Source organism: Scyliorhinus torazame, chromosome 16 (genome assembly GCF_047496885.1).
Source record: "Scyliorhinus torazame isolate Kashiwa2021f chromosome 16, sScyTor2.1, whole genome shotgun sequence".
NCBI classification, from domain to species: Eukaryota; Metazoa; Chordata; class Chondrichthyes; order Carcharhiniformes; family Scyliorhinidae; genus Scyliorhinus; species Scyliorhinus torazame.
The window spans coordinates 92,808,723-92,834,689 of NC_092722.1; the positions used below are offsets into that span (position 1 = coordinate 92,808,723).

Below are 25,967 nucleotides of genomic sequence, written 5' to 3' on the forward strand. Positions count from 1 at the left end.
ACAGCACAGAACAGGCCCTTCGGCCCACGATGTTGTGCCGAACCTTTGTCCGAGATTAATCATAGATTATCATTGAATTTACAGTGCAGAAGGAGGCCATTCGGCCCCCCCGGGTCTGCACCGGCCCCCGGAAAGAGCACCCCACCCAAACTCAACACCTCCACCCAACACCAAGGGCAATTTTGGACATTGAGGGCAATTTATCATTGGCCAATCCACCTAACCTGCACAACTTTGGACAGTGGGAGGAAACCGGAGCACCCGGAGGAAACCCACGCAGACACTGGGAGGATGTGCAGACTCCGCACAGACAGTGACCCAAGCCGGAATCGAACCTGGGACCCTGGAGCTGTGAAGCAATTGTGCTATCCACAATGCTACCGTGCTACCGTCCTAAATCTACAGTATATCATTTTACCGTAATCCATGTACCTATCCAATAGCTGCTTGAAGGTCCCTAATGTTTCCAACTCAACTACTTCCACAGGCAGTGCATTCCATGCCCCCACTACTCTCTGGGTAAACAACATACCTCGGATATCCCTCCAATATCTTCCACCTTAAATTTATGTCCCCTTGTAATGATTTGTTCCACCCGGGGAAAAAGTCTCTGACTGTCTACTCTATCTATTCCCCTGATCATCTTATAAGCCCCTATCAAGTCGCCCCTCATCCTTCTCCGTTCTAATGAGAAAAGGCCTAGCACCCTCAACCTTTCCTCATAAGACCTACTCTCCATTCCAGGCAACATCCTGGTAAATCTTCTTTGCACCTTTTCCAAAGCTTCCACATCCTTCCTAAAATGAGGCGACCAGAACTGTACACAGTACTCCAAATGTGGCCTTACCAAAGTTTTGTACAGCTGCATCATCACCTCACGGCTCTTAAATTCAATCCCTCTGTTAATGAACGCGAGCACACCATAGGCCTTCTTCACAGCTCTATCCACTTGAGTGGCAACTTTCAAAGATGTATGAACATAGACCCCAAGATCTCTCTGCTCCTCCACATTGCCAAGAACTCTACCGTTAACCCTGTATTCCGCATTCATATTTGTCCTTCCAAAATGGACAACCTCACACTTTTCAGGGTTAAACTCCACCTGCCACTTCTCAGCCCAGCTCTGCATCCTATCTATGTCTCTTTGCAGCCGACAACAGCCCTCCTTACTATCCACAACTCCACCAATCTTCGTATCGTCTGCAAGTTTACTGACCCACCCTTCAACTCCCTCATCCAAGTCATTAATGAAAATCACAAACAGCAGAGGACCCAGAACTGATCCCTGCGGTACGCCACTGGTAACTGGGATCCAGGCTGAATATTTGCCATCCACCACCACTCTCTGACTTCTATCGGTTAGCCTGTTCGTTATCCAACTGGCCAAATTTCCCACTATCCCATGCCTCCTTACTTTCTGCAGAAGCCTACCATGGGGAACCTTATCAAATGCCTTACTAAAATCCATGTACACTACATCCACTGCTTTACCTTCATCCACATGCTTGGTCACCTCCTCAAAGAATTCAATAAGACTTGTAAGGCAAGACCTACCCCTCACAAATCCGTGCTGACTATCCCTAATCAAGCAGTGTCTTTCCAGATGCTCAGAAATCCTATCCTTCAGTACCCTTTCCATGACTTTGCCTACCACCGAAGTAAGACTAACTGGCCTGTAATTCCCAGGGTTATCCCGAGTCCCTTTTTTGAACAGGGGCACGACATTCGCCACTCTCCAATTCCCTGGTACCACCCCTGTTGACAGTGAGGACGAAAAGATCATTGCCAACGGCTCTGCAATTTCATCTCTTGCTTCCCATAGAATCCTTGGATATATCCCGTCAGGCCCGGGGGACTTGTCTATCCTCAAGTTTTTCAAAATGCCCAACACATCTTCCTTCTTAACAAGTATTTCCTCGAGCTTACCAATCTGTTTCACACTGTCCTCTCCAACAATATCGCCCCTCTCATTTGTAAATACAGAAGAAAAGTACTTGTTCAAGACCTCTCCTATCTCTTCAGACTCAATACACAATCTCCCGCTACTGTCCTTGATCGGACCTACCCTCGCTCTAGTCATTCTCATATTTCTCACATATGAGTAAAAGGCCTTGGGGTTTTCCTTAATCCGACCCGCCAAAGATTGTTCATGCCCTCTCTTAGCTCTCCTAATCCCTTTCTTCAGTTCCCTCCTGGCTATCTTGTATCCCTCCAATGCCCTGTCTGAACCTTGTTTCCTCAGCCTTATATAAGTCTCCTTTTTCCTCTTAACAAGACATTCAACCTCTCTTGTCAACCATGGTTCCCTCACTCGACCATCTCTTCCCTGCCTGACAGGGACATACATATCAAGGACACGTAGCACCTGTTCCTTGAACAAGTTCCACATTTCACTTGTGTCCTTCCCTGACAGCCTATGTTCCCAACTTATGTACTTCAATTCTTGTCTGACAACATCGTATTTACCCTTCCCCCAATTGTAAACCTTGCCCTGTTGCACGTACCTATCCCTCTCCATTACTAAAGTGAAAGTCACAGAATTGTGGTCACTATCTCCAAAATGCTCCCCCACTAACAAATCTATCACTTGCCCTGGTTCATTACCAAGTACTAAATCCAATATTGCCCCTCCTCTGGTCGGACAATCTACGTACTGTGTTAGAAAAGCTTCCTGGACACACTGCACAAACACCACCCTATCCAAACTATTTGATCGAAAGAGTTTCCACTCAATATTTGGGAAGTTAAAGTCACCCATGACTACTACCCTGTGACTTCTGCACCTTTCCAAAATCTGTTTCCCAATCTGTTCCTTATTGAAACATCTATAACCAGGGACCTCCAACAACCATTTCTGCCCCTCTTCTATCCAAGTTTCCGTGATGGCCACCACATCGTAGTCCCAAGTACCGATCCTTGCCTTAAGTTCACCCACCTTATTCCTGATGCGTCTTGCGTTGAAGTGTACATATTTCAACCCATCTCCGTGCCTGCAAGTAATCTCCTTTGTCAGTGTTCCCTTCCCCACTGCCTCATTACACGCTTTGGCGTCCTGAATATCGGCTACCTTAGTTGCTGGACTACAAATCCGGTTCCCATTCCCCTGCCAAATTAGTTTAAACCCTCCTGAAGAGTACTAGAAAACCTCCCTCCCAGGATATTGGTGCCCCTCTGGTTCAGATGCAACCCGTCCTGCTTGTACAGGTCCCACCTTCCCCAGAATGCGCTCCAATTATCCAAATACCTGAAGCCTTCCCTCCTACACCATTCCTGCAGCCACGTGTTCAACTGCACTCTCTCCCTATTCCTAGCCTCGCTATCCCGTGGCACCGGCAACAAACCAGAGATGACAACTCTGTCTGTCCTGGCTTTTAACTTCCAGCCTAACTCCCTAAACTTGTTTATTACCTCCACACCCCTTTTCCTACCTATGTCGTTCGTACCCGTGTGCACCACGACTTCTGGCTGCTCCCCCTCCCCCTTAAGGATCCTGAAGACACGATCCGAGACATCCCTGGCCCTGGCACCCGGGAGGCAACATACCTTCCGGGAGTCTCGCTCGCGACCACAGAATCTCCTATCTATTCCCCTAACCATTGAATCTCCTACAACTATTGCTTTTCTATTCTCCCCCCTTCCCTTCTGAGCCCCAGAGCCAGACTCAGTGCCAGAGACCTGGCCGCTAGGGCCTTCCCCCGGTAGGTCATCCCCTACAACAGCATCCAAAACGGTATACCTGTTTTGAAGGGGAACGGCCACGAGGGATCCCTGCACTGTCTGCCTGTTTGTTTTTTTGCCCCTGACTGTAACCCAGCTAGTCTTGTCCTGTACCTTGGGTGTGGTTACCTCCCTGTAACTCTTCTCAATCACCCCCTCTGCCTCCCGGATGATCCGAAGTTCATCCAGCTTCAGCTCCAGTTCCCTAACACGGTCTTTGAGGAGCTGAAGTTGGGTGCACTTCCCGCAGGTATAGTCAGCGGGGACACCAGTGGTATCCCTCACCACCCACATCCTACAGGAGGAGCATGCAACTGGCCTAGCCTCCATCCCCTCTTACCTTCCAGAATATAGCTGCCGTGTGGACTAACTAGATCTCCGCCCTCCGACTCTGCTCCCAGTCAGCTACACTTTCTGTAAACTCCTGACTCTCTTCGCACTCTTTGTGGAAATGTCGGAAACAAAATGAAAGGAGCACCTTACTCCCTCCTCACCTAACTCCATCGGTCACCAAACTCTTACTATTGAGGAACCACAAAGGCAAAAAAACCATAATGGGAGTTATGTACAGGCCTCATAACAGTGGTCAGGACCAGGGGCACAAAATGCACCACAAAATAGAAAAGGCATGTCAGAAAGGCACGGTCACAGTGATCATGGGGGACTTCAATATGCTGGTGGACTGGGTAAATAATGTTGCCAGTGGACCCAAAGAAAGGGAATTCATTGAATGTTTACAGGAGGGCTTTTTGCAACAGCTTGTGATGGAGCCCACGAGGGAACAGGCCATTCTGGACTTAGTGTTATGTAATGAGCCAGACTTGATAAAAGATCTTAAAGTAAGAGAACACTTGGGAGTCAGTGATCATAATATGGTAGAATTCAGTCTGCAATTTGAAAGAAAGAAGGTAGAATCAGATGTAAAGGTGTTACAGTTAAATAAAGGTAACTACAGGGGCATGAGGGAGGAACTGACGAAAATCGACTGGGAGCAGAGCCTAGTGGGAAAGACAGTAGAACAGCAATGGCAGGAGTTTCTGGGAGTAATTGAGGACACAGCACAGAGGTTCATCCCAAAGAAAAGAAAGGTTATCAGAGGGGGGATTAGGCAGCCATGGCTGACAAAGGAAGTCAGGGAATGCATCAAAGCAAAAGAGAAAGCCTAAAATGTGGCAAAGAGTAGTGGGAAGTCAGAAGATTGGGAAGGCTACAAAAACAAACAGAGGATAACAAAGAGAGAAATAAGGAAAGAGTATCAAATATGAACGTAGGCTAGCTAGTAACATTAGGAATGATAGTAAAAGTTTCTTTAAATACATTAAAAACAAACAGGAGGCAAAAGTTGACATTGGGCCGCTCCAAAATGATGCTGGTAATCTAGTGATGGGAGACAAGGAAATAGCTGAGGAACTGAATAAGTACTTTGCTTCAGTCTTCACAGTAGAAGACATGAGTAATATCCCAACAATTCAGGAGAGTCAGGGGGCAGAGTTGAATATGGTAGCCATCACAAAGGAGAAAGTGCTAGAGAAACTAAGAGGTCTAAAAATTGATAAATCCCCAGGCCCAGATGGGCTACATCCTAGAGTTCTAAAGGAGATAGCTGAAGAAATAGTGGAGGCGTTGGTTATGATCTTTCAAAAGTCACTGGAGTCAGGGAACGTCCCAGAGGATTGGAAAATCGTTGTTGTAACCCCCCTGTTCAAGAAGGGAACAAGGAAAAAGATGGAAAATTATAGGCCAATTAGCCTAACCTCGGTTGTTGGCAAGATTCTAGAATCCATTGTTAAGGATGAGATTTCTAAATTCTTGGAAGTGCAGGGTCGGATTAGGACAAGTCAGCATGGATTTAGTAAGGGGAGGTCGTGCCTGACAAACCTGTTGGAGTTCTTTGAAGAGATAACAAATAGGTTAGACCAAGGAGAGCCAATGGATGTTATCTATCTTGACTTCCAAAAGGCCTTTGATAAGGTGCCTCACGGGAGTCTGCTGAGTAAAATAAGGGCCTATGGTATTCGAGGCAAGGTACTAACATGGATTGACGATTGGCTGTCAGGCAGAAGGCAGAGAGTTGGGATAAAAGGTTCTTTTTCGGAATGGCAACCGGTGACGAGTGGTGTCCCGCAGGGTTCAGTGTTGGGGCCACAGCTGTTCTCTTTATATATTAACGATCTAGATGACGGGACTGGGGGCATTCTAGCTAAGTTTGCCGATGATACAAAGATAGGTGGCGGGGCAGGTAGTAATGAGGAGGTGGGAAGGTTGCAGAAAGATTTAGACAGTTTAGGAGAGTGGTCCAGGAAATGGCCGATAATTCAACGTGGGCAAGTGTGAGGTCTTGCACTTTGGAAAAAAGAATAGAGGCATGGACTATTTTCTAAACGGTGACAAAATTCATAATGCTGAAGTGCAAAGGGACTTGGGAGTCCTAGTCCAGGATTCTCTAAAGGTAAACTTGCAGGTTGAGTCCGTAATTAAGAAAGCAAATGCAATGTTGTCATTTATCTCAAGAGGCTTGGAATATAAAAGCAGGGGTGTACCTCTGAAGCTTTATAAAGCATTAGTTAGGCCCCATTTAGAATACTGTGAGCAATTTTGAGCCCCACACCTCAGGAAGGACAAACTGGCACTGGGGCGGGTCCAGCGGAGATTCACACGGATGATCCCAGGAATGGTAGGCCTAACATACGATGAACGTCTGAAGATCCTGGGATTATATTCATTGGAGTTTAGGAGGTTGAGGGGAGATCTAATAGAAACTTACAAGATAATGAATGGCTTAGATAGGGTGGACGTAGGGAAGTTGTTTCCATTAGCAGGGGAGAATAGGACCCGGGGGCCTTAGAATAAAAGGGAGTCACTTTAGAACAGAGATGAGGAGAAATTTCTTCAGCCAGAGAGTGGTGGGTCTGTGAAATTCATTGCCGGGACGTTGAGTGTCTTTAAGACAGAAGTTGATAAATTCTTGATTTCTCGAGGAATTAAGGGCTATGGAGAGAGAGCGGGTTAATGGAGTTGAAATCAGCCATGATTGAATGGTGGAGTGGACTCGATGGGCCGAATGGCCTTACTTCCGCTCCTATGTCTTATGGTCTTATTCCTTAACACTGAGTCTGCACATTCTCCTTGTGCCTCCGTGGGTTTCCTCCCACAAGTCCCGAAATAAGTGCTGTTTATTTGGACATTTTGAACCCGAACGGGCGCTGGAATGTGGCGACTAGGAGCTTTCCTCAGTGCTGTCTCACATCACTGAGTTTTTCACTCATCAACCTAGCATGTATTGGAACATGCATTGAAATTCATAAGAACCTTCATCCGCAGAACCAACTTACATACGCCAATTTACTTCTTGAATGGCTTTATCATATGGATCATCAACATTGTCATCAGCAATCATAGAACATAGAACAGTACAGCACACTACAGGCCCTTCGGCCCACGATGTTGTGCCGACCATTTATCTTAATCTAAGGTCAACCTAACCTACACGCCTTCAATTTACTGCTGTCCATGTGCCTGTCCAAGAGCCGCTTAAAAGTCCCTAATGACTCAGACTCCACCACCTCTGCTGGCAGTGCATTCCACGCACCCACCACTCTGTGTCAAGAACCTACCTCTGATATCTCCCCTCTACCTTCCTCCAATCACTATGTCCCCTCGTGACAGCCATTTCCGCCCCGGGGAAAAGTCTCTGGCTATCCACTCTATCCACGCCTCTCATCACCTTGTACACCTCTATCAAGTCACCTCTCTTCCTCCTTCGCTCCAGTGAGACAAGCCCTAGCTCCCTCAACCTTCCTAAGACATGCCGTCCAGTCCGGGCAGCATCCTGGTAAATCTCTTCTGTACCCTCTCAGGGCAGCACGATAAAACACGTGGCTAGCACTGTAGCTTCACATCGCCAGGGTCCCAGGTTAGATTCCCTGCTGGGTCACTGTCTGTGGAGTCTGCACGTTCTCCCCGTGTCAGTGTGTGTTTCCTCCGGGTGCTCTGGTTTCCTTGCACAGTCCAAAGATGCACAGGTAAGGTGGATTAGCCATGCAAAATTGCCCTTGGTGTCCAAAAGTTTAGGAGGGGTTATTGGATTATGGGGATAGGGTGGAAGTGAGGGCATAAGTGGGTCGGTGCAGACTCGATGGGCCGAATGGCCTCCTGCATTGTATGTTCTATATTCTTCGTTCTATGTTCTCCAAAGCATCCACATCCTTCCTATATTGAGGCGAACAGAACTGGACACAATATTCCAAGTGTAGTCGAACCAGGGTTTTATAAAGCTGCAGCAAAACCTCGTGGCTCTTAAACTCAATCCCCCTGTTAATGAAAGCCAACACACCATATGACTTCTGGCATTGGCAAGAATTGGCAAGTCATGTTGCAGCTGTATAGAACCTTAGTTAGGCCACACTTGGAGTATAGTGTTTAATTCTGGTCGCCACACCACCAGAAGGATGTGGAGGCTTTAGAGAGGGTGCAGAAGAGATTTACCAGAATGTTGCCTGGTATGGAGGGCATTAGCTATGAGGAGTGGTTGAATAAACTCGGTTTGTTCTCAATGGAACGACGGAGGTTGAGGGGCGACCTGATAGAGGTCTACAAAATTATGAGGGGCATAGACAGAGTGGATAGTCAGAGGCTTTTCCCCAGGGTCAATTACTAGGGGGCATAGGTTTAAGGTGAGGGGCAAGGTTTAGAGTAGATGTACGAGGCAAGTTTTTTTTACACAGAGGGTAGTGGGTGCCTGGAACTCGCTACCGGAGGAGGTGGTGGAAGCAGGGACGATAGTAACATTTAAGGGGCATCTTGACAAATACATGAATAGGATGGGAATAGAAGGATACGGACCCAGCGAAGTGTAGAAGATTGTAGTTTAGTCGGGCAGCATGGTCGGCACGGGCTTGGAGGGCCGAAGGGCCTGTTCCTGTGCTGTACATTTCTTTGTTCTTAACAACCCTATCAACCCGGGTGGCAGCTTTGAGGGATTATGTAAATGGACCCCAAAATCCCTCTATTCCTCCACACTTCCAAAAATCCTGCCTTTAGCCCTGTATTCAGCATTCAAATTCGACCTTCCAAAATGAATCACTTCACATTTATCTAGGTTGAACTCCATCTGCCACTCAGCCCAGCTCTGAATCCTGTCAATGTCCTGTTGCAACCTGCAACAGCCCTCAACACTATCTCCAACTCCCCCAACCTTCGTGTTATCGGCAAACTTCGTAATCCACCCTTCCACTTCCTCATCCAAGTCATTTATAAAAACCACAAAGAGCAGAGGTCCCTGCGGGACACGACTGGTCACCGACCTCCAGGCGGAATACTTTTCATCCACTAGCACTCGCTGTCCTCTTTCGGCCAGCCAATTCTGTATCCAGACAGACACATTTCCCTGATCCCATGCCCCCTAACTTTCTGAATGAGCCTACCATGGGGAACCTTATCAAATGCCTTACTGAAATCCATATACACCACATCCACTGCCCGACCATCATCAATGTGTCTCGTCACATCCTCAAAGAATTCAATGAGGCTTGTGAGGCATGACATCACAAAGCCGTGCTGACTATCTTTAATCAAACTATGTTTATCTAAATAATCATAAATCCTATCTGAATCCTTTCCAATATTTTGCTCACCACAGATGTAAAAGTCTGTAATTCCCAGGGATTTTCCCTATTCCCTTTCTTGAACAGGGGAACAACATTCACCTTCCTCCAATCATCCAGTACTATTCCAGTGGAGAGTGAGGACGCAAAGATCATTGCCAACGGCGCAGAAATATCCTCCCTAGCTTCCCATAGTAACTTTGGGTGTATCCTGTCAGGCAGGACTTATCTATCCTGATGCATTTCAAAATTTCCAGCACATCCTCCTTAATATCAACCTGTTTGAGTCTATTAACCTGGTTCACACTGTTCTCATGAGCAACAAGGTCCCTCTCTGTAGTGAATACTGAAGCAAAATATTCTTTTAGGGCCTCTCCCATCTCCTCAGACTCTCGGCACAAGTTCCCTCCAATATCCCTGATCGGCCCTACTCTCACTCTGATCATAGAACATAGAAAAATACAGCACAGAACAGGCCCTTCGGCCCACGATGTTGTGCCGAACCTTTGTCCTAGATTAATCATAGATTATCATTGAATTTACAGTGCAGAAGGAGGCCATTCGGCCCATTGAGTCTGCACCGGCTCTTGGAAAGAGCACCCTACCCAAGGTCAACACCTCCACCCAACACTCAGGGCAATTTTGGACACTAAGGGCAATTTATCATGGCCAATCACCCAACCTGCACATCTTTGGACTGTGGGAGGAAACCGGAGCACCCGGAGGAAACCCGCGCACACACGGGGAGGATGTGCAGACTCTGCACAGACAGTGACCCAAGCCGGAATCGAACCTGGGACCCTGGAGCTGTGAAGCAATTGTGCTATCCACAATGCTACCGTGCTGCCCTTAAGAACAAATGAATCTACACTATATCATTCTACCGTAATCCATGTACCTATCCAATCATCCTCTTATTTCTCACATCAATGTCGAACGCCTTGAGGTTTTCCCTAAACCTTCCCGCCAGAGCTTTTTCATGCCCCCTTCTAGCTCTCCTCAATCCATTTTTGAGTTCCTTCCTGGCTACCTTGTAACCCTCTAGAGCCGTGCCAGATCTTTGCTTCCTCAACCATACGTAAGCTTCCTTCATCCTCTTGACTGGAAGCTCCACTTCTCTTGTCATCCAATGCTCCTTCACCTTACCATTCCTTCCTCGTCTCAGTGGGACAAAACTATCCAGCACTCGCAGTAAGTGCTCCTTAAGCAACCCCCACAGTACTGTTGTGCATTTCCCCAAGAAGAATAGTTCCCACTTAATGCTCCTCAGCTCCTGTCTAATGGCAGTATATTTGCCCCTCTTCCCATACTCTCTGTTCCTATCCCTCTCCATGACTATGATAAAGGTCACGGAGTTGTGGTCACTGTCACCGAGACATCTGACACCTGGCCTGGTTAGTTGCCGAGCACCAAGTCCAATTTGGCCTCCCCTCTCGTCGGCATATCTACATATTGAGTCAGGAAACCTTCCTGTACACGCCTGACAAAATCTGCACCATCCAAACCATTTGCAGTAAGGAGGTTCCAGTCAATATTCGGGAAGTTGAAGTCACCCAAGACAACAACTCTGTTACTTGTGCACCTTTCCAAGATCTGCTGCTCAATCTGTTCCTCTATCCCTGCTGCTATTGGGGGTCTATAGAAAACTCCCAATAAAGTGACTGCTCCTTTCTTGTTTCTGACTTCCACCCATACTGACTCAGTAGACAAACCCTCCTCAACTACCTCCTTTTCTGTAGCTGTGATGCACTCCCTAATTAACAGTGCCACACCCCCTCCTCTTTTACTCCCCCCCCCCCCCCCCCCCCCCCCTATTCTCCTGAAAACATCTAAACCCCGGGACATCGAACAACAATTGCTGCCCCTGTGAAATCCATGTGTCCGTAATGGCCACAACATCGCAGTTCCAAGTACTGATCTATGCTAAGTTCATCTCCCTTATTCCTGACACTCCTTGCATTGAAACAGACAGACTTTAACCCATTCCACTGAGTGCAACTTTGCCCTATCACAGACTCGCTGCATACTATTTCTACCTGTTCAAGAGCTGCTCTATTCTCTGATCCATAGTTCTGGTTCCCAACCCCCTGTAAAACTAGTTTAAACTAGTTTAATTGAGCAATCAGCCATATCGTTCCCCAAACACCCATAATCTGTTGATGTCCCACATTTCTTGAATGGTTTGATGACGGTCACTGTTCTGATTTCATTTCATTTCAGTGTTATGTAAGACTACTTGTGACAATAAAGATTATTATTAAATTGCATCCACCTCGCAACTTGCACTCCCATTTAGTTTTGTATCATATTACATTTCATCCCCACATCTAAATCATTGATCATTTTGTTGAGTTATTCTACACCTTCATTTCACTATACCATGTTTGTGGTGATTTCTGCAGGATGCTCAGTGTCTCCACGGGGATATTCCACAGAAACAGCGAGAGATCACATTGAAGGGATTCCGGGACGGCACCTTCGAAGTGCTGGTTGCCACCAATGTGGCTGCCCGTGGCTTGGACATCCCAGAAGTAGATCTGGTAATACAGGGCTGCCCACCACAGGTAAATTAGTCCGACTGATGTCTGCTTACCACTCATGTCTAAATTGATTGTGAATTCTCTTGCGGCATTCTTCAAGCATTGTTTAAACTGTATTAGCTAATCCAAATATAGTATATACTTTAGTAAAAGTCGAACTTCTGAGACTAAAATTTAGCCAAGAAGTTGAGGGGGGGGGGGGGGGGGGGGGGTAGCACAAGTCATATTTTTAAAATAAATTTAAAGTACTCAATTCTTTTTTGGCCAATTAAGGAGCATGGCCAATCCACCTACCCTGCACATCTTTGGGTTGTGTGGGGTGCAACTCCACATGGACTGTGACCCGGGGCTGGGATTGAGCCTGGGTCCTCAGTGCTGTGAGGTGGCAGTATTAACCACTGCGTCAACATGCCGCCCTTCACCAGATAAAGTTTCTTTCCCCGTTTTTAAATTAAATTTTGAGTACCCAATTCATTTTTCCCAATTGATGGGCAATCTAGTGTGGCCCCCCCCCCCCCCCCCCAAAATTAAGGAGCAATTTAGCGTGGCCACTCCACCTACCCTGCACATCTTTGGGTTGTGGGCGTGAGACACATGGGAGAATGTGCAAACCCCACACGCGCAATGACCCGGGACCGGGCTCGAACCTGGGTCCTTGGTGTCATGAGGCAGCAGTGCCCCACTGTGCCACTCCTTACAACCATTTATAGGGTTGCTAATGTCAGAGCCTATATGGTCTAGGTCTACAGCACAGAAAAGGTCCTTTGGCCCATCGGGCCTGTGCCGATCAAAAACAACCATTCCATTTTCTAGCACTTGGCCCAAAGCCTTGTATGCCTTGGGATCGCAAGTACGTATCTAAATATTCTCAGATGTTATGAGGGTCTTTGCCTGCACCAGCCTTTCAAGCAATGAGTTCCACACTCTCAGTACCCTCTGGGTGAAAAAGTTTTTCCTCTCATCCAGAGGAACCTCCTGCCCCTTATGCCCTCTGGTCATTGATCCCTCCACCAAGGGGATAAATTTCTTCTTGTCCCTCTGTGCCCCATATAATTTTATACATCTCAATCAAGTCCTCCGCCCCTCCCCTCCAATCCTTTGGGTGATGGTGGTATAGTGGCGAACAATTGACTCGGGTTTGATTCCCAGCCATCACAGTGAAGATTTATTTTTAGGGGCAGCATAGTGGCTAGCACTGTTGCTTCACAGCTCCAGGGTCCCACGGTCCAAAGATGTGCAGGTTAGGTGGATTGGCCATGCTAAACTGCACTTGGTGTCCTAAAAGGTTAGGTGGGGTTGCTGGGTTACGGGGATAGGGTGGAGGTGTCGGCTTAAGGTGGGTGCTTTTCCCAAGGGCCGGCACAGACTCGATGGATTGAATGGCCTCCTTTTGCATTGTAAATTCTATGATTCTTCATAACTAAAACTTTCCAGTCCAGGCAACATTGTGGTAAATCTCCTCTGCACCCTTTCCAGGGCTATCACATCCCTCTATTATGGATTCCAGAACTGCACACCATATTCTTTCTCTGGTCTAACCTTTTATATTGTTCAAGCATAATCTCCCTGTGCTTCTATGCCTCGCCTAATAAAGGCAAGTGTACCATATACTTTCTTAACCACTGTTTCCACCTTCCCTGCTACCTTAAGGGACTGCTGTACACGCACACTCAGGTCCCTCTGGTCCTTGGTGCTCCCAAGGTCCTGCCATTTATCATGTGATCCCTTGCCTTGTTCGTCCTGCCCAAGTGCATCAATCTATTTTGTTCAGAAATATATTCAGTGACTTAGCCACCACAGCTTTATGTGGTAGAGAATTCCAGAGGCTCACCAGCCTTTGATGAAAAGGTTTCCCCTCATTTCAGTACGAAATGGCCTTCCTTGTGTTCTGAGACTGTGACCTCTTATTCTGGGACCCGCAAGCCAGAGGAAACAACATCCCTGTATCCAGTCTGTCTGGCCTTGTCAGAATTTTATACGTTTCAATGAGACTCATTCTTCTAAATTCCAGTGAAGTTTGGCCCAGTCTACCCAATCTGTCCTCTTATGACAATCTTGCCACCCCAGGAATCAGTCGTTAACCTTTGCTGCGCTCTCTCTCTAGCAAGTATATCCTTTCTTAGAAAAGGAGACCAAAACGGCAAACAATACTCCAGGTATGGTCTCAGCAAGCCCCTGTACATCCATGCTCCTGTACTCAACTCCGCTTGCAGTGAAGGCCAACATAGGTTTTGTCTTCCTAACTGCTTGCTGAACCTGCATGCTTGCTTTTATGGAAATTGAAATAGTACGGTTGGGGTCAGGCTCGTGAGCGAAGCAAAGGTGTTCCTTAAAATGGTCACCTGGTCTGCGTTTGATCTCCCCAATGTAGAAGAGACTATATTGTGAGCAGCAAACGCAGTCGACTAAATTGAAAGTGGTGCAAGTGAATCGCTGCTTCACCTGGAAGGAGTATTTGGTGTCTGGGGTAATGAAGAGGGAGGAGGTTATGGGACAGGTGCTACACCTCGCAATTGTTTAGATGATGTGGATGTTGGAGGGAACCAAGGGTGTCACAGAGGAGAGATGAGGTGGTGCATAATGTTTGAGTTGGTGGAAATGACAGAGAATGAACCTTTGAATACGAAAGCTGGTAGGGTGGAAAGTGAAGACAGGGGAACTCTATCATGGTTCTGGGAACAAGGGGGAAGGGGTGAGAGCAGAAGAGTGGAAAATGAGTGGCACGATTGAGGGCCCTGTCAACCACAGTGAGGAAGAAGAGTGGATTTTATGGCCAAAAGTCAGGGGTGGACTTTTACACAAGATCGACCATTGCTCAATTATACATAGTCTAAACACGGAGCTTTAATATTTGAGTTATTTTGTGACACGTTCTAAACTTGTAGTAAGTTGAATAGTGAGGAGTTACTCCAGCATCTCGTCTGTTAGATATTCCCCAAAATGAAACCGTAATTCTTTTGCTGGTTCATGTGTTTTGTTACTCAGGGTGAGGTGATTTGCTGTTTTTTCTGATTAAGTTCTTTGGAAGAAGTTTTCCTTTGTTCTAATCAATGTCTGGTTTAGGATGTGGATTCTTATATTCATCGTTCTGGCCGTACAGGCAGAGCTGGGCGTACCGGGGTCTGCATCTGTTTTTATCAGCGTAAGGAGGCAGACCATCTGAGATTTGTGGAACAGCAAGCTGTAAGTACATTTTGATGTGAAGTGTGTTGTACCGATTACTTCAGAGAAGTGATGTGCAAGCTTTGTCCCAGTGAATGCATTTGTCCTCAGCCAACCGTAAGCAAACAATAATGGTGTTAGCTAACAACAACGCAATTCAAACTTGTCTGATTCTGTGCATGTTCCTGTATTTTCTGTCTTGATTAAAGCCAGCTGCTTGCTCCCTCCTCTCAGGCACTCGCCGAGGTTCAAGCTGCAAGTTGGCATTTCATTAAGTTGTGGGCCATGGGGTCAGATACACTGGTATTTGGATACAGCCTGTTTTTCTGTACTCTGCCTGCTTTCCATCCCTAGCCACCCTGTTGCCTCGCTGAATCATATTGCAGTTTTGGTTTACGAATTGAGCCAATTCTATATTACAGACCACCCAAGAGCTGGATTGAGATGGCCCACTCGTTCACTGCAGGCTCATGGGTAGCAAATTGAATTCTTCCCTGGTGGAACTGGTCTGGAGTTGAGCCTGCATATCAGAGCTGACAGACTAGTGTTTAATCCACTGTTTCTTCATCTCCCCTTTACTGACAACTGATCTTTGCTGTGAAATTTTTCAATATTCGCAGCGAGCGAGATTCACTTCATTTCCCTTCTCTGAAGTAAGTAACTTGCAAAAACTATCTAATCCTAATGGGGAACTGTAGCATTTAAGATTTCTTGCTTGTTCTTTGAAGGGTTTGACATTCAAACGTGTTGGAGTTCCAACAGCCACTGACATCGTCGAAGCTTCCTACAAGGACGCCATCCGGTAATGTGTGATTTCATATTAATAACTGTCGAGCTCTTGAATCCTGGCTGCCAACACGTGTCCAAGGGCTATATCTAACTGCTTCTTAACATGCAATGTTTCGGCATCAACTGCTTCCTGTGGTAGAGAATTCCACTGGTCATTGCTCTCTAGGTGAAGAAATTTCTCCTCATCTCAATCCAAAATGGTCCACCCCATATCCTTTTTTTTAATTCACTTACGGTATTGGGCATCGCTGGTTAGGCCTGCATTTCGACTTGGTCAGTGACATCTGGTTCTGGACACCCCAACCATCGGGAACATCCATCCTGCATTTACCCTGTCTAGTTCTGTTAGAATTTAACCTACACCGCCATGCAATATGACCATGGCTGATCATGCAAATTCAGTATCCCACTCCTCTTTTCTCTCCATACCCCTTTAGCCGCAAGGGCCACCTCCAGGTCCCTCTTGAATATATCCAACAACCTGACCCCAATAACTTTCTGTGGTAGAGAATTCCACAAGTTCACAACTCTCTTCCTCATTTCAGTCCTGAATGACCCTTATTAGGCTGTGACCCCTATTTCTGGACATCCAAAACTCTAATCCTCTCTCTATGAAGACCAAAGTATAATTTGCTTTCTGCCCCAACTGCTGCGTCTACATGCTTGCTTTCAGTGACTGGTGTAGAAGGATACCCAGGCCTAGATGCATATTCCCCTCTCCCAATCTATAACCACTCAGATAATCTGCCTTCCTGTTTTTGCTGCCAACATGGATAACCTCACATTTATCCATATTGGGCGCAATTCACCGGCCTCGTCACACAAGCGAAATGAGCCAGTGAATAGCAGGAGAGGCCAAAAAAGACATCTGGTCATGCGGCTGAAGGCTATCGCTAATGGGGAATTGGCGATTGTGGTGAAGTGAGCACTTCACACATCCCAAGTGGATTCCCGTGGGTAGGCAGGCCATGTAGCATGCAGGAGTCAAAGAACAATACAGCGCAGGAACAGGCTCTTTGGCCCTCCAAGCCTGTACCGATCATGATACCAACCTTTGCCAAAACCCTCAGCACTTCCTTGTGCCGTATCCCTCGAGCATGCCAATCATACCTTGACACTTGGACACTCTACTTGAACACTGCAGGAGGCAACACCACACCGGCAGCAGCCAACTTCCAAACACCCAGGGAATGGGACATAGCTCCGGGGACCTGTCCACGGTCGGAGGGTGGATTGGGTGCCCACGGAAACAGGAAGAGTGCCTGAAGAGATTGGCTATGGGATCGGAGGTCAGCCCGCATTGCGGACAAAAGTGACAGAGGCATCATAATGGTTGTATGGTTGTGCACAAGGGTGTTTAATGTGTAATACAAGTCCCCAGTCTCCTGACGGTGCCGCCCCCCCGCCCTGGTGCCCTCCGTGATCCACAACTTGCTTTGCCTTCCTAGCTCTTCCACTACGACTGTGTGTCCCCGGGATGCACATGAGAGGTGGAGGCAGCCAGCTGCTTACCTCGCCCCGTGTCCTTTGATGCCCCAACGGGCGTCCTCTGGGGCCGAAGGGCCCCAGCTCATTTGTCGACAGCGCATGCACAGCCGTGATGCACTGTCCCGTGTGCTAACTGCGAGGTGTGGCTTCATCAGAGGGGGAGAACTAAGGGGAGCCACCATCGCCACTCCATGTAACGGGTCCGTGTTGGCACCCCTCCTTCCAGTCGGTGCCCATAGGGCCCAGGGGTTCACCTTGGGACGGAGGGGCAACTGGTTCGAGCCCCGGCAGCCCCTGCATCATCTGGCTCTGCCAGCCCTGGCAACTCCCCATGATCAACTATTGAGTCAACGCCCTCGGCGATGCTCCTCAGTGATTGGGCTATGCTCTGCAACGTCTCGGCAATGCCCACCTGCGACTGGGACAAGCTCCGCAGTGTTTCGGCCAAGCCCACCTGAGAGAGGGACAGGTCCCACAAAATCTCATCAAAGTCAGCCTGGTACTGGGTGACCTCCCCTAGCGAGTCGGACATTCTACTGAGACCCTCAGCCATGACTGTCGCCAACTGCGCCTTCACTGCTGATGTCATGCACCAGGCTTTCCACTGCGGTCGCCACCCTAGCAGCGTTGGCCTCAGTGCCATGCATTGCCGGCGTAGCCCGTAGCCTCTGGAACCCAGAGCGGCTATGGATCTGCTTGAGCGGAGTTGACATCTCCCTCTGAATGCCCTGGCTGCTCCCTATCATCTCCATCAGCTCCGGGTTCCTCAGGCTCAGCATCAAGCTGGGATCCAGGGATCCAGCAGACCTCTGACTGTTGTCTCCCCTGGGGGTTCCTGCCTCCACCTGATACACATCAGGGAGTAGCATGGTGCTTACCAGATTGTGCCCCCGAACCCTGTCCACTATCATGTCCCACCATGATGTAAATCTGCGCTGGTGGAGGGTGGGGATAACAGCTGTGCCGAAACTATAACGGTTGCATCCCCTGATCTCTCCCCCGAGGTGGTCTCATGGGAGGCAGGAGAGGATGCTGCCCGGGGTGCGCCGTCGGTTGGAGGACCTGCGGGAGACATGTGGTCAGTGGGAGGGATAGGTCAGTCAGTAAGGAAATAACAACTCACGTTTGACCGGTCCTCTGCGTGGAGCCCAGTGGTTCCTCACCCCTGCGGCATCCACCAGACTCTGCCTGGGTTGCCTTTCTGGGCCCTCTCCTAATGATGGTGTGAGCTTTTCCTGAGGAGTCATTGAGGGGGCATCATTAGCCACTCGCATGGTTCACAGTGGTGGGAGCAGGGGAGGGGGTGGAAGGAGGGTGGGGGGGGGGTTGCGGGGGTGGATTCTCCCTTGGGGGAGGGGGGGGGGCAGTGGTGTCTACTCACTCCTGCTGCCCAGTGTAGGTTGTTGACCTTTTTCGACACCGGAGGCTAGTCCTCCTGGTCACAATTTCAAGCTCACAGCTGCCGCCATCTCGTCCCAGGCAATACTGGCTGCCCAAGGCTCAGGACCCTTGGGGGAGCAGGACATTCCTCCTGGCCTCCACTGTGTCGAAGAGCCTCCCCAGATCAGCGTCCCTGAATCTTGGGGCCGGTCTCAATGACTCGTGCCATTGTTGCAAGCTGGCTGGGGTTGGCTGAGCAAGTACAGTTTAAGTGCCTTGTCAGCAGGGGGCTAGCAAGAGTGGTCCCAGTGAATCATCTGGCGAGCCTTCATTTGCGACAAGAAACCCGTGAGGCCTCGTTAAGTGGACCAATTAACGTTGAATTGCGTTGCCCGCCTTGCTGGGCCAAGTGCCGGGAAGCTCGTGGTAATTAATAACAATTTCAGTGTTTATTTTGAATTAATTAGCTAGTGCATAAATGTCACTCAGCGAGGTGCAGTGCTCTTAACTGTGAGATGTGGCACATCCGTGATGCTTCCAGCGTTCCGATCGACTACGTCTTCAGGAAGTGTAACCAATGGCAGCTCCTCACAGACCGTGTGGATTGGCTGGAGCAGCAGTTAGATGCACTTGGTAACATGCAGGTGGCGGAAAGCGTCACAGATGAGAGTTATAGAGATGGGTGACCGCAAAAAAGGGAGGCAGTCAGTGCAGGAACCCTCTGTGGCTGTCCCCCTCTCTAACAGGCATGCAGGTGGTGGAAAGCATCATAGATAGGAGTTACAGAGAAGGGTGACCGCTAGAAAGGGAGGCAGTCAGTGCAGGAATCCCCTGTGGCTGTCCCCCTCTCTAATAGGTATACCGTTTTGGATACTGTTGGGGGGTATAGCCGATCAGAGGAGAACAACAGCAGCCAGAACAGTGGTAGCACAACTGGCTCTGTTGCTCAGCAGGAGAGCGATAGTTATAGGGGACTCTATAGTAAGGGGCACAGATAGGCGTTTCTGTGGAAGTGAAAGAGACTCCAGGATGGTGTGTTGCCTCCCTGGTGCCAGGGTCAAGGATGTCTCTGAACGAACACAGGACATCCTGAAGGGGGAGGCTGATCAGCCAGAGGTCTTCGTACACATAGGTACTAATGACATAGGCAGGAAGAATGATGAGGTCCTGCAGAAGGAGTTCAGAGAGTTAGGCAGTAAGCTAAAAAGCAGGACCTCTGGGGTTGTAATCTCAGGATTAGTCCCTGTGCCATGTGCCAGTGAGGCTAGAAATAGGAGAATAGTGCAGTTAAAGACTTGGCTAAACCAGTGGTGTAGGAGGGAGGGTTTCAGATTTTTGGACCATTGGGATCTCTTCTGGGGCAGGTGCGACCTGCATCTAAACTCGAGGGGCACCAATATCCTGGCTGGGAGGTTTGCTAGGGTCACTCGGGAGGATTTAAACAGTGGGTGGGAACCAGAGCGTAAGCTTAGAAGGGGAAATACAGAACAAAAATAAGAGAACAACATCACCTTCAGGCAGAGAAAAAAAAGTGACACGTGTGAGAAGGGAGGTGGTCAATGCAGGACTGAGGGTATTGTACTTTGATGCGTGCAGTACACAGAACAAGGTAAATGAGCTTGTTGCGCACATTGAAATTGGCTGGTACGATGTGGGCATCAGAGACGTGCCTGCAAGGGGATCAGGGCTGGGATCTAAATATTCAAGGATATGTGTCCTATCGAAAGGACAGGCAGATGGGCAAAGCGGGGGGTGATGGTTGCATTGTTAGTAAGTAAGGACTGAAGGAGCGATATAGAATCAGAAGGCATAGAATCTCTGTGGGTAGAGTTGAGGAATCACAAAGATAAAAAGGCGTTGATGGGAGTTAAGTACTGGCCCCCTAGCAGTAGTCCGGATGTAGGGCAGAAAATAAATCAGGAGATCGAGGAAGCATGTAAAAAAAAAAGGCACAATATTCATGGGGGACTTCAATATGCACGTGGACTGGGAAAATCAGGTTGGTAGTGGATCCTAAGAAAAGGAATTTGGAATGTCTAAGAGATGGTATTTGGAGCAACTTGTGACAGAGCCTAATAGGGAACAAGCAATTCTGGATTTGGTGATGTGTAATGAGGCAGACTTGATCAGGGATCTTAAGGTGAAGGAACCCTTAAGGAGCAGTGACCACAATATGATAGAATTTACCCTGCCATTTGAGAGGGTGAAGCTGGAGACAGATGTAACAGTATTACAATTAAATAAGGGTAACTGCAAAGACATGAAGGAGGAGCTGGCCGGAGTTGATTGGAAAAGAAGCCGAGCAGGAAAGACAGTGGAACAGCAATGGCAGGAGTTTTTGGGGGTTATTCGGGAGGCACAGCAGAAATTCATCTCCAGGAGGAGGAAACATGCTAAGGGGAGGACAAGGCATCCATGGTTGACGAGGGAAGTCCAAGGACAGCATAAAAACAAAAGGAAAAACATACAAAGTGGCAAGAATTAGTGGGAAGCCAGAGGTTTGCGAATCCTTTAAAAGCGAGCAGAGGACAACTAAAAAAGCAATAAGGGGCGAGAAGATGAAAGATGAGTGCAAGCTAGCTAGTAATATAAAAGAAGATGGAAAGAATTTCTTTCAATATATAAAAGGTAAGAAAGAGGAAAAATTGACATTGGACCGCTGGAGAACGTGGCTGGAGAAGCAATAATAGGAAACAAAGAAATGGCAGATGAACTGAGTAGTTACTTTGCATCAGTTTTCACAGTGGAAGACACTGTAGTCCATCCGGTCCAGGTGACCAATCCACCTTCAGACCTTTCAGTTTCCCCAGAACCTTCTCCTTAGTAATGGCCACTGCACTCACCTCTGCCCCTGATTCTCCTGGAGCTCTGCCATCCCACTGAAAATGAAATGAAAATCGCTTATTGTCACAAGTAGGCTTCAAATGAAGTTACTGTGAAAAGCCTCTAGTCGCCACATTCCGGCGCCTGTTCGGGGAGGCTGTTCCCATAAGGGAAGCCTACTTGTGACAATAAACGATTTTCATTTCATTTTCAGTGGGATGGCAGAGCTCCAGGAGAATCAGGGGCAGAGGTGAGTGCAGTGGCCATCACTAAGGAGAAGGTTCTGGAGAAACTGAAAGGTCTGAAGGTGGATAGGTCACCTGGACCGGATGGACTACACCCCAGGGTCCTAAAAAAGGTAGCTGAGGAGATTGTGGAGGCATCGGTGGTGATATTTCAGGGATTACTGGAGGCAGGAAGAGTCCCAGAGGACTGGAAAGTGGCTCATGTAACACTGCTGTTTAAAAAGGGAGGGAGGCAGAAGACGGAAATTATAGGCCGGTTAGCCTGACTTCGGTTATTGGTAATATTTTAGAGTCTGTTATTAAAGATGAGATTGCGGAGAACTTGGAAGTGCATGGTTAAATTGGACTGAGTCAGCACGGCTTTGTCAAAGGGAGGTCATGTCTGACAAATCTGTACGAGTTCTTTGAGGAGGTAACAAGGAAGTTAGACAAAGTAGAACCAGTGGACGTGATTTATTTAGATTTCCAGAAGGCCTTTGACAAGGTGCCACATAGGAGATTGTTAAATAAGTTAAGAGCCCATGATGTTTCGGGTAAGATCCTGGCATGGATAGAGGATTGGCTGACTGGAGAAGGCAGAGAGTGGGGTAAAGGGGTGTTTTTCAGGATGGCAGCTGGTGACTAGTGGTGTGTCTCGGGTCTGTGCTGGGACCACAACTTTTCACAATATATATTAATGGTCTGGAAGAAGGAACTGAAGGCACTGTTGCTAAGTTTGCAGATGATACAAAGATCTGTAGAGGGACAGGTAGTATTGAGGAAGCAAGGGGGCTGCAGAAGGACATGCTAGGAGAGTGGGCAATGAAGTGGCAAATGAAATAAAATGTGGAAAAGTGTGAGGTTATACACTTTGGAAGGAGGAATTTAGGCATAAACTATTTTCTAAATGGGGAAATGCTTAGGAAATCAGAAGCACAAAGGGACTTGGGAGTCCTTGTTCACGATTCTCTGAAGGTTAACGTGCAGGTTCAGTCGGCAGTTAAGGCAAATGCAATGTTAGCATTCATGTCAAGAAGGCTAGAATACAGACTAGGGATGTACTTCTGAGGCTTTATAAGGCTTTGGTCAGACCTTATTTGGAGTATTGTGAGCCGTTTTGGGCCCCGTATCTAAGGAAAGATATGCTGGCCTTGGAAAGGGTCCAGAAGAGGTTCACAAGAATGATCCCTGGAATGAAAAACTTGCCGCATGAGGAACGGTTGGGGACTCTGGATCTGTACTCGTTGGAGTTTAAAAGGATGAGGGGGGATCTTATTGAAACTTTCGGGATACCGCGAGGCCTGAATAGAGTTAACGTGGAGAGAATGTTTCCATTTGTAGGAACAACTGGAAGCAGAGGACACAATCTCAGACTAATGGACGATCCTTCAAAACCGAGATGAGGAATTTCTTCAGCCAGAGGGTGGTGAATCTGTGGCACTCTTTGCCGCAGAAGGCTGTGGAGGCCAATCACTGAGTGTCTTTAAGACAGAGATAGATAGGTTCTTGATTATGGGGGGAAGGCGGTAGCATTGTGGATAGCACAATTGTTTCACAGCTCCAGGGTCCCAGGTTCGATTCCGGCTTAGGTCACTGTCTGTGCGGAGTCTGCACATCCTCCCCGTGTGTGCGTGGGTTTCCTCCCGGGTGCTCCGGTTTCCTCCCACAGTCCAAAGACGTGCAGGTTAGGTGGATTGGCCATGATAAATTGCCCTTAGTGTCCAAAATTACCCTTAGCGTTGGGTGGGTTTGCTGGGTTATGGGGATAGGGTGGAGGTGTTGATCTTGGGTGGGGTGCTCTTTCCAAGAGCCGGTGCAGACTCGATGGGCCGAATGGCCTCCTTCTGCACTGTAAATTCTATGAAGGCAGGAGAATGGGGATGAGAAACATAGCCAGATATTGGGCCGAGTGGCCTAATTCTGCTCCTATGTTTTATGGTCTTATAATTACAGCTTGCTACCACACTTAGAATTATACGGCATCTGCCATGCATTTGCCCACTCATTCAACTTGTTCAAATAATACTGAAGCACCTCACCGCTCACTTTCCCACCCAGTTTTGTGTCGTCTGCTGATTGAGAGATGTTACCTCATCTAAATCATGACATTGTGAATAGCTGGGTCCTAGCACTGATTCCTGTTGTACCCCAGTAGTCACTGCCTGCACTTAGAAAAAGATCCATTTATTCATGATCTTTGTTTCCTGTGTGCCAACCAGTTTTCTATCTGTCTCAGTACACCACGCCCAATGCCATGCGCTTTAATTCTACATACCAATCTATTATGTGGGACCTTGTCGAAAGTCTTCTGAAAGTCCAAATAAACCACATTCACTGGTTCCTTCATCAACTTTACTGAGATTCTTTGAGATGGCACAGTGCCACAGTGGTTAGCACCGTTGTCTCGCAGCACCAGAGACCTGCATTTGATTCTGACCGTGGGTGACTTTCTATGTAGAGTTTGCATCTCCTCCCTACGTCTGCGTGGGTTTGCTCCGGGTGCCCTGGTTTCCTCCCGCAGCAGGGTGGATTGGCCATGCTAAATTGTCCTTGGGGCGGGGGATTGGGCGAAGGTCGGGTGGTCTTTCGACGAGTCGGTGCAGACTTGAATGGCTGAATGGCCTCCTGCACTGTCTGGATTGTATGATGTAACAAATAGATTTCCCAAGATTTCCCTTTCGTAAATCCATGTTGGCTCTACGAACCTGCCACTGTTTCCCAAGTGCTCTGCTATTAAATCGTTTTTAATGGCACTATTGACGTAAGGCTGACTGGTCTATAATTCCCTGCTTTCTCCCGAGGTCTCTTTTCAAGGAGTGGGATTACATTAGCTACCCTCCAATTTGTCGGAAATGTTCTAGAGGCTATAGAATTTTGGAAGATGACTGCCAATGCATCCACTATTTCTAGGGTCACTTCCTTAAGTATTCTAGGATGTAGATTATCAGGCCCTGGGGATTTATCGACCTTATGAAGAGAGGTTGAGTAGGTTGGGTTTGCACTCATTGGAGTTTAGTAGAATGAGAGGTGGCCTTAATGAGACATTCTCAAGGGCGTAGATTCTGAAAGGCTATTTTCCCTTGTGGAAGATTAGAGGACCAGAGGGCATAATCTCAGAATAATTAAGACCAGAATGAGGGGGTATTTCTTTTGAGATTAGTGAATCTGTGGAAATCTTTACCGCAGAGGACATAGAGGCTGTGTTCCCTACTTTTCAATTAAGTTTATGAATGACAACTATACTTAAATATGCAGCAAATATAATGGGTTAACTGTTATTTAATTGCAGTCCCCCTTCCCCACTTAATCTCTCCCCACCCTCAATGCAGGCATCCATAAAACACAAACACAGGTGAGAAGAGGGTGTAAAAATAATGAACGGGATAAAAGTCTTTGTTTTAGATGGTTGTATTGTAGCATACCTTAGAGTCATGGAGGTTTACAGTATGAAAACAGGCTCTCCGGCCCAACTTGTCCATGCCCGGATTTGGCCCATATCCCTCTATACCCAGTTTTCCCATATATCGTCTAAATGCTTTTTAAAAGTCAAAATTGTACCCACCTCTACTATTGCCTCTGGCAACTCATCCCAGACACTCGCCACCCTCTGTGAAAAAATGACCCCTCTGGACCCCTTTGTATCCCCCCCCCCCCCCTACCTCACCTTAAAACTGCCCTCTAGTTCTCGACTCCTCTACCTTGGGGAGAAGATGTTGACTATCTTTACCGCCGAGGGCATAGCGGCTGTGTTGCTAAGTATGTTCAAGGCTGAGATGGACAAATATTTAATCAGTAACAAAATCTAGAGTTATGGGGATAAGGTGGGAAAGTGAAGTTGAGGATTATCATATCTTATCAGCCAGATCTCAAGATCACAGAATAATACAGCGCAAAAGAGGCCCTTCGGCCCATCAAGTCTGCACCGATGCATGAAAAACACTTGACCTACCTACCTAATCCCATTGCCAGCACTTGGACCATAGCCTTGAATCTTGTAACCTGCCAAGTGCTCATCCACACCTGGGGCTGGTTTAGCACAGTGGGCTAAACAGCTGGCTTGTAATGCAGAACTAAGGCCAGCAGCGCGGGTTCAATTCCTGTACTGGCCTCCCCGAACAGGTGCCGGAATGTGGCGACTAGGGGCTTTTCACAGTAACTTCAATGGAGCCTACTTGTGACAATAAGCGATTATTATTATTTTGTACTTTTTAAAGGATGTGAGGCAACCACCTCTACCACCC

General features: G+C 47.7%; 1 protein-coding gene across 3 annotated transcripts in view; it reads left to right on the forward strand.

The window, feature by feature from the left end:
- The window catches only part of LOC140392950 (nucleolar RNA helicase 2-like), a 170,931-nt gene that overhangs the window by 129,269 nt on the left and 15,695 nt on the right, over positions 1 to 25,967 (forward strand). For all 3 annotated transcript variants that reach the window (XM_072478750.1, XM_072478749.1, XM_072478751.1), the window contains 3 exons: positions 11,723 to 11,884; positions 14,924 to 15,043; positions 15,751 to 15,824. In XM_072478750.1, coding sequence (XP_072334851.1) covers positions 11,723 to 11,884; positions 14,924 to 15,043; positions 15,751 to 15,824 — 356 coding nt within the window. The remainder of the gene's footprint in view (positions 1 to 11,722; positions 11,885 to 14,923; positions 15,044 to 15,750; positions 15,825 to 25,967) is intronic.